The sequence below is a fragment of the Pieris rapae genome, chromosome 12 (assembly GCF_905147795.1).
Source record: "Pieris rapae chromosome 12, ilPieRapa1.1, whole genome shotgun sequence".
Lineage (NCBI taxonomy): Eukaryota > Metazoa > Arthropoda > Insecta > Lepidoptera > Pieridae > Pieris > Pieris rapae.
Window position 1 is genome coordinate 3,113,630 of NC_059520.1, and position 13,575 is coordinate 3,127,204.

At 44.7% G+C, this 13,575-nt stretch overlaps 1 protein-coding gene across 3 annotated transcripts in view; it reads left to right on the plus strand.

Annotated features, from left to right (window-relative positions):
- The window catches only part of LOC110994659 (collagen alpha-1(III) chain), a 34,080-nt gene that overhangs the window by 18,447 nt on the left and 2,058 nt on the right, over positions 1–13,575 (plus strand). For 2 of the 3 annotated variants that reach the window (XM_045630322.1, XM_045630323.1), the window contains exons 10-16: positions 2,676–2,807; positions 2,884–2,991; positions 3,108–3,338; positions 3,429–3,659; positions 4,634–4,759; positions 5,737–7,473; positions 10,369–10,755. In XM_045630322.1, coding sequence (XP_045486278.1) covers positions 2,676–2,807; positions 2,884–2,991; positions 3,108–3,338; positions 3,429–3,659; positions 4,634–4,759; positions 5,737–7,473; positions 10,369–10,755 — 2,952 coding nt within the window. Of the gene's footprint in view, positions 1–2,675; positions 2,808–2,883; positions 2,992–3,107; positions 3,339–3,428; positions 3,660–4,633; positions 4,760–5,736; positions 7,474–10,368; positions 10,756–11,142; positions 11,323–13,575 lie in introns of all 3 variants that reach the window. The other variant, XM_045630324.1, reaches the window with a different exon arrangement.

A 13,575-nucleotide genomic window follows, 5' to 3' on the forward strand; every position in this document is an offset into this window, starting at 1 on the left:
CGAAGGTGGGTACAGAGTCTCGAGGATGATAAGCATTAGACATACCATCATTGAGCTCGTTGTAATCAGCTTAGCGAAACGATACTAGAAATGTGACTATATGAACCTGATGATGGACTCCGAAGGTGGATACTGAGTCTCGAGGATGGTAAACAGTAGACATACCGTCATTGAGCTCGTTGTAATCAGCTCAGCGAGACGATACAAGAAATTTTACTATATGAACCTGATAATGGTCTCCGAAGGTGGGGACCGGATCTCGAGGATGGTAAACAGTAGACATACCGTCATTGAGCTCGTTGTAATCAGCTCAGCGAGACGATACAAGAAATTTGACTATATGAACCTGATAATGGTCTCTGAAGGTGGGGACCGGATCTCGAAGATGGTAAGCAGTAGACATGCCGTCATTGAGCTCGTTGTAATCAGCTCAGCGAGACGATACTAGAAATGTGTTATATGAACCTGATGGTGGACTCCGAAGGTGGGTACTGGGTCTGATTGACTTTGATTTCATTTTCGGGCTTAGATATAACATGCTGCACTCGTAGGTTTCAGAACCAAGAAAAATATTTAAAATTTCAACTGGAAGACGAATCGTTGAAATTGATTATTTTTTCAATAAACTCAAAGAAATATAGTGGTATTATAGTAAATATTACCTAATATTTATTTAATATTAAATATTAATAAGTTCATATAGTCACATTTCTAGTATCGTCTCGCTGAGCTGATTACAACGAGCTCAATGATGGTATGTCTACTGCTTACCATCCTCGAGATCCAGTACCCACCTTCGGAGTCCATTATCAGGTTCATATAATACATTTCTAGTATCGTCTCGCTAAGCTGATTACAACGAGCTCAATGATGGTATGTCTACTGCTTACCATCCTCGAGATCCAGTACCCACCTTCGGAGTCCATTATCAGGTTCATATAACACATTTCTAGTATCGTCTCGCTAAGCTGATTACAACGAGCTCAATGATGGTATGTCTACTGCTTACCATCCTCGAGATCCAGTACCCACCTTCGGAGTCCATTATCAGGTTCATATAACACATTTCTAGTATCGTCTCGCTAAGCTGATTACAACGAGCTCAATGACGGTATGTCTGCTGCTTACCATCCTCGAGACCCAGTACCCACCTTCGGAGTCTATCATCAGCTTCATATAGTCACATTTCTAGTATCGTCTCGCTGAGCTGATTACAACGAGCTCAATGACGGTATGTCTGCTGCTTACCATCCTCGAGATCCACTACTCACCTTCGAAGTCCATCATCAGGTTCATATAGTCACATTTCTAGTATCGTTTCGCTGAGCTGATTACAACGAGCTCAATGACGGTATGTCTACTGCTTACCATCCTCGAGACCTAGTACCCACCTTCGGAGTCCATCATCAGATTCATATAGTCACATTTCTTGTATCGTCTCGCTGAGCTGATTACAACGAGCTCAATGACGGTATGTCTGCTGCTTACCATCCTCGAGATCCACTACTCACCTTCGGAGTCCATCATCAGGTTCATATAGTCACATTTCTTGTATCGTCTCGCTGAGCTGATTACAACGAGCTCAATGACGGTATGTCTACTGCTTACCATCCTCGAGATCCAGTACCAACCATCAGAGTCCATCGTCAGCTGATGATGATGACTCGGTTTCGGTATTTTAGCAATACTGACATTAAAAAGTTTTAACCTCAGAACGAATTAAACATGTAAAAAAATCATGTATGTACTAATTAAATAATTGGCAGCCACCATTTTTTCTAGACCAATATTTATTTATAAATTTTTATATTTAGCTAATAATTGGTTTCGTATTCACGTAGTTTTGTTAGACTATTCACTATTTTGTTAGACTAGATGGCGTTAGTAAATTATTGTTTGTAGTAGAGGTCAAATCCTCAAAGTCATCGGCGTATGTTAGAGTCTTAATATGGTGGCTAATGGCGACGTGTATCTCGCTCGTATATACTTACATATTAAGTTTCTCATATAAACAAAATACATTTTTGTAATGAGAAAAATTTATCCATTATATTAAGTGCGTTGCTCCACACAAGTGCTTTAATTAAATAATTACGTCCCTTTTATTCACAAACAATAAAAAACGCACAAGACAATATTTTATTTTTTTAGAAAGATTTCAAAACCTGAAATTAGTAGACAGTGATGCCATCTAAAAATAAAGTAAAGTTAATTCGACATATCGTTTGTGATATTGAATTATTGGTTATTTTAGTATATAAGGTCGCATGACTAAATATATAGATTTACCTTATTGTAAGTTAGAAAAAATACTTACCATGTTATTTTTTATTGCTCCCAAATGGGTCAAATTCGTCCCTTTTTCGATGAAGTACTTATTTAGTAGGAACACTACTAAATACATAATATTAAATCTATGATTACGAAATCATTTGTCTAAAATAAATGAAAATAGATACACAATATTGTGATAAAAAAAAATCAAAATACATTTAAAATATGTACAAGACAACACTATACTAATTGTTGCATAAAAAAATATTTTTCAGTGAACTCAGTTTCTTTAGAATGTTAAATTTGTTGGCTTCAGAAAAGGAAGATTATATTATATATATAAGATGATATTATACTTAGACGTATATTACAAACTGATGTTATAACTTGGAAATGTTTAGGACAACCAGGAAGTCCAGGCTTACCGGGTTCACCGGGATACCCGGGTGGGCCCGGCGGACCAGGAGGACCAGGCGGCCCAGGAGGACCAGGATCGAGTAGCCCCGGTCAGGGTGGCTACCGTCCAGGTCAAGGTTGGTACTTTGATATCTGATGACTGATGTATATAGTGTTTTTGTTTCAAATAAATAAAAACAGCGATTTTATTAGGACCAAATGGTGGAGGCTACCTGCCAGGACAGTCGGGTAAACCAAGCGGACAAGACGGAACAGGAGGACCCAGTGGCCCAAGTGGCCCACCAGGCAGCTATTATCCAGGTAAATATATTAGTGCTTCAAATTGACAATTTTATCTACTTTTCATCTCCATATATCTTTTCCTTTATTAAATTTAAAGCGATTTCGGTAAGACATTTTAATATTAATTTCCATAGGATCTCCAGGAAGTCCGGGCTTACCCGGCTCGCCAGGATATCCAGGTGGTCCTGGTGGTCCTGGGGGACCAGGTGGCCCTGGTGGACCAGGGGGACCAAGTGGCCCAGGGGGGCCAAGTGGAGGAAGCTACTTGCCAGGACAATCAGGCGGTCAAAATGGACCAGGAGGTCCCAACGGACAAGGAGGCTCTGGTGGACCTAACGGGCCAGCAGGAGGAGGCTATTATCCAGGTAAATAAATGATTGTTACTACTTACTTCCATAAAAAAATATATCACAAATGTTTTTATTAAATTATACTCTATTCTATTCAATCTTCAGGTCAATCTGGAGGTCCAGGTTTACCAGGCTCACCAGGATATCCTGGTGGTCCCGGAGGCCCTGGGGGACCAGGTGGCCCAGGTGGACCAGGGGGACCAAGTGGACCAGGAGGACCAAGTGGAGGAGGCTACTTGCCAGGACAATCAGGCGACCAAAATGGACCTGGGGGTCCCAACGGACAAGGAGGCTCCGGCGGCCCAAGCGGGCCAATAGGAGGCGACTATTATCCAGGTACACAAAAGTTTTGTTCGGTTCCTACAAATATTACAGAAAATTTCGAGTGGTTATGTACATCGTGTTATGAAGTTATTTGAAAACAAGCCTTATAAAATTGAATATAGATAATTTTTTACATTTATATGTTACAGGCATTGTATGACTAATGAATAGTAATAATCTCTTTGAGGCACTTTAACATATATAACTATTTTATGTTTTGTAAATACATATTTATATTGTACTTTTACGAAATAAGTTTTTCGTCATTAGTCCTTAGCTGTATTAAATATAAATGTTTCTGGTTTTTGTGTATGGGATTGAGTTATTGTAAAAGTATGCCTGGTTCATACTCATAAATTTGATATCTCTATATAGTTTTGCAGTTCAAGTCAAATAGTTGTAATATAAAAGTGTCGTTAATAATTTATTTTGCATTATTTATATTTTACAACGATTGGCAGGCTACCAAATTAATAATAATTTCGAACTTAAAATAGACGAAAAACTACTTAAACGAAAAACCAAACAAAAATATCTGGGACTTATTTTGGACAGTAACCTAACTTGAAAGCCACACCTAGAAAACATCAAACTTAAAGTAATCCCACTCACAGGTGCACTACGAAATATAACAAATTGTCTCCCTCGAAAGGTGCGAGCGATATCTTATCAATAATTCTTTGGTAAAGCCTCATATCGACTACCCCATTGAAGTGTGGGGTACTGCTGTGAAGTCTTATTTAGATTCTATTCAAAGAGTTCAGAATAGATTAATAAAAAAATTATTTAACTATAAATTACGGACACCAACTGAAAAGATATACGAAGAAACAAAAATAATGAACATAAAATAATACAACAAACTATAAAAAATATTTTTGGATAACAAATCATTATCATACCAATTATAGTAGTTTATAATAATAAATGGTCAAATCATGGTTTTATAAAATAATTAATAAATAATACTCTACATTATTTTTTAGGTCAACCTGGAAGTCCAGGTTTACCAGGTTCACCAGGTTATCCAGGTGGACCAGGGGGACCGGGTGGACCAGGTGGACCAGGCGGACCTGGGGGACCAAGTAGTGGTTATAACCCCGATTCACAAGGTAATCTATAAATTGAAGTTCATTTTCAGCTTAACTTTATTTTATTGCATTTATAACTTTGTTACATTGATTTAAATCTTTGATAGGCTGATATCGGTGTTACGCCATGAGTTGCTTTATGATTTTAAATGTACCATAATTGCGTATAACGATTAACATAAAAATTGCCTAAAATCATACATACCATTACTTTTACATGTATGTCTCACAAAGATATGTTTTCGGTTCGACTTATTATTAAGACACAATTTTACAAACTTGTTTAAATCATGCAGTTGTTTTTTATGCAAACGATACTCCAATTGTTTTCACCGGTCTTACATGTAGGGATGTATTTTATTATACCGAGCTAGGGCTAGATGCTAGCTAAAATTGCTGCATATATGAAAAAAAATTACTCTTTACTCATCTAACACAAATAATATCTGCATTTCAATTGACTATCGAAACCAACCTTAAAATTACTGTATGATATAAATTCACTTAACTCATAAATTAACTTAATTCAACATGACCACCCATCATGAGACAATTTCAACTAGAAAAACTGCTAGAACAAGAAAATTCATTTTCATTTTTAAATACCCTCAACATGTTGCTTCTAATAAACTTTGAAACTAAATCTATACTCCCCTTGTTCAATATTTTATTACGTATGTCAAATCAGTCTGATGTGCTGCTAACAAAACCAAAAAAGTTTACTTAGCCACAATAATTTCTAAGCACAAGCAAATTTAGGAAGCACGGACCGCTTACATTATGCATAGATTGAAGCAACAATTACACACACACACAGATAGTCAATTCGTACAGCAAGCCAAATATATATCATACGATGTATGTTACAATTAGTTACGAGAGATTGTATATAGGTTTATTATAAAATTGACACTTGCGTTTTGAATATAATTGGAAATTAAATACTTTAAGTATACAGCTACATTTTGTGCATCATTAATGTCATTTTTTTTACCTAGGTCAACAAGGCCAGCCAGGACAACCAGGCTATCCGGGACAACCAGGCCAGCCAGGCAAGCCGGGACAACCAGGCTATCCAGGACAACCAGGAACACAAGGCCAACCAGGACAACCAGGAACACCAGGCTACCCAGGACAACCGGGTCAACCGGGCACCCCAGGCCAACCAGGACAACCAGGAACACCAGGCCAACCAGGACAACCAGGCTATCCTGGCCAGCCAGGACAACCAGGCTACCCAGGACAGCCAGGCAACCAAGGGCAACCAGGAACACCAGGATACCCAAGTCGACCAGGAGGTCCAGGCCAACAAGGCCAACCAGGTCGACCTGGTAAACCAGGCTACCCAGGACAACCGGGATATCCAGGACAGCCAGGCCAACCCGGACAACCAGGATATCCAGGACAGCCAGGTCAACCAGGCTATCCAGGCCAACCAGGCACCCCAGAAAAACCAGGCCAACCAGGCTATCCAGGAGAACCAGGCCAACCAGGCTATCCAGGCCAACCAGGAAAGCCAGGCCAACCCGGACAACCAGGAACACCAGGCCAACCAGGCACCCCAGGCAAACCAGGCCAACCAGGAACACCAGGTCAGCCCGGATATCCGGGACAACCAGGCCAACAAGGCCAACCAGGAGGTCCAGGCCAACCCGGACAACCAGGATATCCAGGACAGCCAGGCCAACCCGGGCAACCAGGATATCCAGGACAGCCAGGCCAACCAGGCTATCCAGGTCAACCAGGCCATCAAGGCCAACCAGGCTATCCAGGACAACCAGGGCAACCCGGACAACCAGGTCATCCAGGAAAACCCGGACAACCAGGAACACCAGGCCAACCAGGCACCCCAGGCAAACCAGGCCAACCAGGAAAACCAGGTCAGCCCGGATATCCGGGACAACCAGGCCAACAAGGCCAACCAGGAGGTCCAGGCCAACCAGGAGGTCTAGGCCAACCCGGACAACCAGGATATCCAGGACAACCAGGCCAACCCGGACAACCAGGCACCCCAGGCAAACCAGGCCAACCAGGAACACCAGGTCAGCCTGGATATCCGGGACAACCAGGCCAACAAGGCCAACCAGGCCACCCAGGACAACCAGGCCAACCCGGACAACCAGGATATCCAGGACAGCCAGGCGAACCAGGCTATCCAGGCCAACCCGGACAACCAGGAACACCAGGCCAACCAGGCACCCCAGGACAACCAGGCCAACCAGGAATACCAGGTCAGCCCGGATATCCGGGACAACCAGACCAACAAGGCCAACCAGGAGGTCCAGGCCAACCCGGTGAACCCGGCTATCCAGGACAACCAGGCCAACCTGGACAACCAGGATATCCAGGACAGCCAGGCCAACCAGGCTATCCAGGCCAACCAGGCACCCCAGGACAACCCGGACAACCAGGATATCCAGGACAGCCAGGCCAACCAGGCTATCCAGGACAACCAGGGCAACCCGGACAACCAGGCCATCCAGGCAAGCCAGGCCAACCCGGACAACCAGGCTATCCAGGAGAACCAGGACAACCAGGCTATCCAGGCCAACCAGGCCATCAAGGCCAACCAGGCTATCCAGGACAACCAGGGCAACCCGGACAACCAGGTCATCCAGGCAAACCAGGCCAACCCGGACAACCAGGACATCCAGGCCAACAGGGCCAGCCAGGAGGTCCAGGTCAACCCGGCACACCCGGCCAGCCAGCTCAACCAGGTGGTCCAGGACAACCAGGTGGGATTTTCCTTAGTAATTGTGCATTTAGGAGTCCAATCCAAATTATTTTATAATTTATTAATTTAATAATTTAAGATTATATGATTCCCAAAATGGATCTGACAAAAGCTACAGAACACAATTTCAAATTTCATATCAATACAGTCAATAATTTAGATAAGTGTAAGAAATGTCTAACTGAATTTTTGGACATGCATTAGACACGTCTAACGTGGTTACGTAACCAATTTACATAAGCCAGAGGCTAATAGCCTCTGGCTTATGTAAATTCATCATCATGGAATCATTGATACAGCCCTTATAATTTCTTTCGATTACTTGTGTAATAGAAAAAAAAACAGTATGTGTGTGTAACCTTTACGCGCTATTGAAGTAAAACTTCTTTAGCGTTAACGGCATATATCACTAAAATGAATTAATATCAACTTATAAATATCATATTATAATTAAATTATATTTATTATTCATGTTCATCACAAAGATTATTCAAATACGAAGGTTAGATCAGGACATGTCAATATAACCTAGTTATTGAATATTATAGAATGTCGCCTTCATCAGAAAATTTAATACTTGTTTACTTATTTTAAAAGAAATAAATCAATAAGGGGGCGTCCATAAATTACGTGAGGTGTTTAAGGGGGGGAGGGGGTCGAGTCAAATCTCATCTAATCTTACGTTGGAGAGAGGGGGGGTCTCGGCAAATATCACGCAAATTTTTTTCTGATTGAAACAAAAAAAATAATACAATTTTGGTCCATTTAATCCAGATTGTACATGCTTAAGATTTAATCGTAAGCGTAATCGTGATACGATTAAGATCATTTACTAATTCGTTCGAAAGAAAATAATTTCATTCATACTTCGACGTTAGGCGGCCCCTAGACCTACAATAACATTGAACAATATATTTAATTGTACAATAAGATTGAATTGCGTTTTGAATCCAAACGTTCAATTATATTGCACAATAATAAGAACTTCGCAAATTGTACAATGTTTTCGTGTTCACTCGGAGAATAGTTTGATCCAAGCAACATCTCCGCACAAGATTTAGCATTTTTTTTATCACGGTCATGATATTCTTTGCTCTTGACATTCCACAAAGACGACAATTCTCTGTTCAATTGGGTACATTCGACGATAAACGTAAATAAAAGCATTGTTTGTTTTTTTTCTTTTTATAATAACAATCCAACCCGTTTACGTAAGAAACTCACATTTTGAAAAATCTCAGGTGAGATTGGGGGCTGGGGGAGACCCCCTCCCCCAGCTGAATAAAATCTCACGACATCTCATCAGGGGGGAGGGAGGAACAGAAAATTAAAAAAAACACCTCACGTAATTTATGGACGCCCCCTAAGTATATCTACAGATTTTCAAAAACTTTGCAATTTAAAATATTTTTTTAAACTGTTGAATTTTTTTAAATTCACTTTTATTCACTTTGCTATACATACTCTTATACAACTTTGTTTATTTTTATTTACAATATACCAGATTTTTAGGATAATTAATTTGGTATTTATTTACATCTTCCAAAAGGGTAAAATACGAAACTAAGCGAAATCAGGCCGTATATATAACAAAAGAAAAGCAAGCTAGGACTAGCCTTTAGTGGAATTTTAATATGTACACATGTTACTACTATGGATTTTCATTTTAAATATAAATATACTAATAATATCATATTTACAAGAATCAGTATCAAATGAAACGAGTGAATGCTATCCAAAATAATCACTACCAAGAAACTGACTTAAATCACTTCAAATAATGTATCACTAGATGGCGCTGACATAATTATAAAACGCGCTATCGTTATTATTTTTAAATAGCGGAAACTACACAGACAGCGTTACTTCCGTCGGAAAAAAAATCCGAGTAACTGCCTAGTCGCGCCTAAAGAAGTTTTACTTCAAAAAGTTCGACATCTCAATTCAACAGAATTCTATATGGGGCAGGTACTGCTTTACGTACATTGATTTAAATCTTTAGGCTGATATCGGCGTTACGCCATGAGTTGCTTTATGATTTTAAATGTACCATAATTGCGTATAACGATTAACATAAAAATTGCCTAAAATCATACACACCATTACTTTTACATCTATGTCTCACAAAGATATGATTTCGGTTCGACTTATTATTAAGACACAATTTTACAAACTTGTTTAAATCATGCAGTTGTTTTTTATGCAAACGATACTCCAATTGTTTTCACCGGTCTTACATGTAGGGATGTATTTTATTATACCGAGCTAGGGCTAGCTGCTAGCTAAAATTGCTGCATATGTGAAAAAAAAATTACTCTTTACTCATCTAACACAAAAAATATCTGCATTTCAATTGACAATCGAAACCAACCTTAAAATTACTGTATGATATAAATTCACTTAACTCATAAATTAACTTAACTCAACATGACCACCCATCATGAGACAATTTCAACTAGAAAAACTGCTAGAACAAGAAAATTCATTTTCATTTTTAAATACCCTCAACATGTTGCTTCTAATAAACTTTGAAACTAAGTCTATACTCTCCTTGTTCAATATTTTATTACGTATGTCAAATCAGTCTGATGTGCTGCTAACAAAACCAAAAAAGTTTACTTAGCCACAATAATTTCTAAGCACAAGCAAATTTAGGAAGCACGGACCGCTTACATTATGCATAGATTGAAGCAACAATTACACACACACACAGATAGTCTACCATTCGTACAACAAGCCAAATATATATCATACGATGTATGTTACAATTAGTTACGAGAGATTGTATATAGGTTTATTATAAAATTGACACTTGCGTTTTGAATATAATTGGAAATTAATACTTTAAGTATACAGCTACATTTTGTGCATCATTAATGTCATTTTTTTTACCTAGGTCAACAAGGCCAGCCAGGACAACCAGGCTATCCGGGACAACCAGGCCAGCCAGGCAAGCCGGGACAACCAGGCTATCCAGGACAACCAGGAACACAAGGCCAACCAGGACAACCAGGAACACCAGGCTACCCAGGACAACCGGGTCAACCGGGCACCCCAGGCCAACCAGGACAACCAGGCCAACCAGGACAACCAGGCTATCCAGGCAAGCCAGGAACACAAGGCCAACCAGGCCAACCAGGAACACCAGGCTACCCAGGACAACCGGGTCAACCAGGCACCCCAGGCCAACCAGGACAACCAGGAACACCAGGCCAACCAGGACAACCAGGCTATCCAGGCCAGCCAGGACAACCAGGCTACCCAGGACAGCCAGGCACCCCAGGACAACCAGGAACACCAGGATACCCAAGTCAACCAGGAGGTCCAGGCCAACAAGGCCAACCAGGTCAACCTGGTAAACCGGGCTACCCAGGACAACCGGGTAAACCGGGCACCCCAGGCCAACCAGGACAACCAGGAACACCAGGACAACCAGGCCAACAAGGCCAACCAGGACAACCAGGAACACCAGGATACCCAAGTCAACCAGGAGGTCCAGGCCAACAAGGCCAACCAGGTCAACCTGGTAAACCAGGCTACCCAGGACAACCGGGTCAACCAGGCTACCCAGGACAACCGGGTAAACCGGGCACCCCAGGCCAGCCAGGACAACCAGGAACTTCAGGCCAACCAGGACAACCAGGCTATCCTGGCCAGCCAGGACAACCAGGCTATCCTGGCCAGCCAGGACAACCAGGCTACCCAGGACAGCCAGGCACCCAAGGGCAACCAGGAACACCAGGATACCCAAGTCAACCAGGAGGTCCAGGCCAACAAGGCCAACCAGGTCAACCTGGTAAACCGGGCTACCCAGGACAACCGGGTCAACCGGGCACCCCCGGCCAGCCAGGACAAGCAGGAACACCAGGCCAACCAGGACAACCAGGAACACCAGGATACCCAGGACAGCCAGGCACCCCAGGACAACCAGGAACACCAGGATACCCAAGTCAACCAGGAGGTCCAGGCCAACAAGGCCAACCAGGTCAACCTGGTAAACCAGGCTACCCAGGACAACCGGGTCAACCGGGCACCCCAGGCCAGCCAGGACAACCAGGACAACCAGGAACACCAGGCCACCCAGGACAACCAGGCTACCCAGGACAGCCAGGCACCCCAGGACAACCAGGAACACCAGGATACCCAAGTCAACCAGGAGGTCCAGGCCAACAAGGCCAACCAGGTCAACCTGGTAAACCAGGCTACCCAGGACAACCGGGTCAACCAGGCTACCCAGGACAACCGGGTAAACCGGGCACCCCAGGCCAGCCAGGACAACCAGGAACACCAGGCCAACCAGGAAAACCAGGCTATCCTGGCCAGCCAGGACAACCAGGCTATCCAGGCCAGCCAGGACAACCAGGAACACCAGGCCAACCAGGAAAACCAGGCTATCCTGGCCAGCCAGGACAACCAGGCTATCCAGGCCAGCCAGGACAACCAGGCTACCCAGGACAACCGGGTAAACCGGGCACCCCAGGCCAACCAGGACAACCAGGAACACCAGGCCAACCAGGACAACCAGGCTATCCAGGCCAGCCAGGACAACCAGGCTACCCAGGACAGCCAGGCACCCCAGGACAACCAGGAACACCAGGATACCCAAGTCAACCTGGAGGTCCAGGCCAACAAGGTCAACCAGGCTACCCAGGAAAACCGGGTCAACCGGGCACCCCAGGCCAACCAGGACAACCAGGAACTTCAGGCCAACCAGGACAACCAGGCTATCCTGGCCAGCCAGGACAACCAGGCTACCCAGGACAGCCAGGCACCCCAGGACAACCAGGAACACCAGGATACCCAAGTCAACCTGGAGGTCCAGGCCAACAAGGTCAACCAGGCTACCCAGGAAAACCGGGTCAACCGGGCACCCCAGGCCAACCAGGACAACCAGGAACACCAGGACAACCAGGCCAACAAGGCCAACCAGGACAACCAGGAACACCAGGATACCCAAGTCAACCAGGAGGTCCAGGCCAACAAGGCCAACCAGGTCAACCTGGTAAACCAGGCTACCCAGGACAACCGGGTCAACCAGGCTACCCAGGACAACCGGGTAAACCGGGCACCCCAGGCCAGCCAGGACAACCAGGAACTTCAGGCCAACCAGGACAACCAGGCTATCCTGGCCAGCCAGGACAACCAGGCTACCCAGGACAGCCAGGCACCCAAGGGCAACCAGGAACACCAGGATACCCAAGTCAACCAGGAGGTCCAGGCCAACAAGGCCAACCAGGTCAACCTGGTAAACCGGGCTACCCAGGACAACCGGGTCAACCGGGCACCCCCGGCCAGCCAGGACAAGCAGGAACACCAGGCCAACCAGGACAACCAGGAACACCAGGATACCCAGGACAGCCAGGCACCCCAGGACAACCAGGAACACCAGGATACCCAAGTCAACCAGGAGGTCCAGGCCAACAAGGTCAACCAGGTCAACCTGGTAAACCAGGCTACCCAGGACAACCGGGTCAACCGGGCACCCCAGGCCAGCCAGGACAACCAGGACAACCAGGAACACCAGGCCACCCAGGACAACCAGGCTACCCAGGACAGCCAGGCACCCCAGGACAACCAGGAACACCAGGATACCCAAGTCAACCAGGAGGTCCAGGCCAACAAGGCCAACCAGGTCAACCTGGTAAACCAGGCTACCCAGGACAACCGGGTCAACCAGGCTACCCAGGACAACCGGGTAAACCGGGCACCCCAGGCCAGCCAGGACAACCAGGAACACCAGGCCAACCAGGCCAACCAGGCTATCCAGGCCAGCCAGGACAACCAGGCTACCCAGGACAGCCAGGCACCCCAGGACAACCAGGAACACCAGGATACCCAAGTCAACCAGGAGGTCCAGGCCAACAAGGCCAACCAGGTCAACCTGGTAAACCAGGCTACCCAGGACAACCGGGTCAACCGGGCACCCCAGGCCAGCCAGGACAACCAGGACAACCAGGAACACCAGGCCAACCAGGACAACCAGGCTATCCAGGCCAGCCAGGACAACCAGGCTACCCAGGACAGCCAGGCACACCAGGACAACCAGGAACACCAGGATACCCAAGTCAACCAGGAGGTCCAGGCCAACAAGGCCAACCAGGTC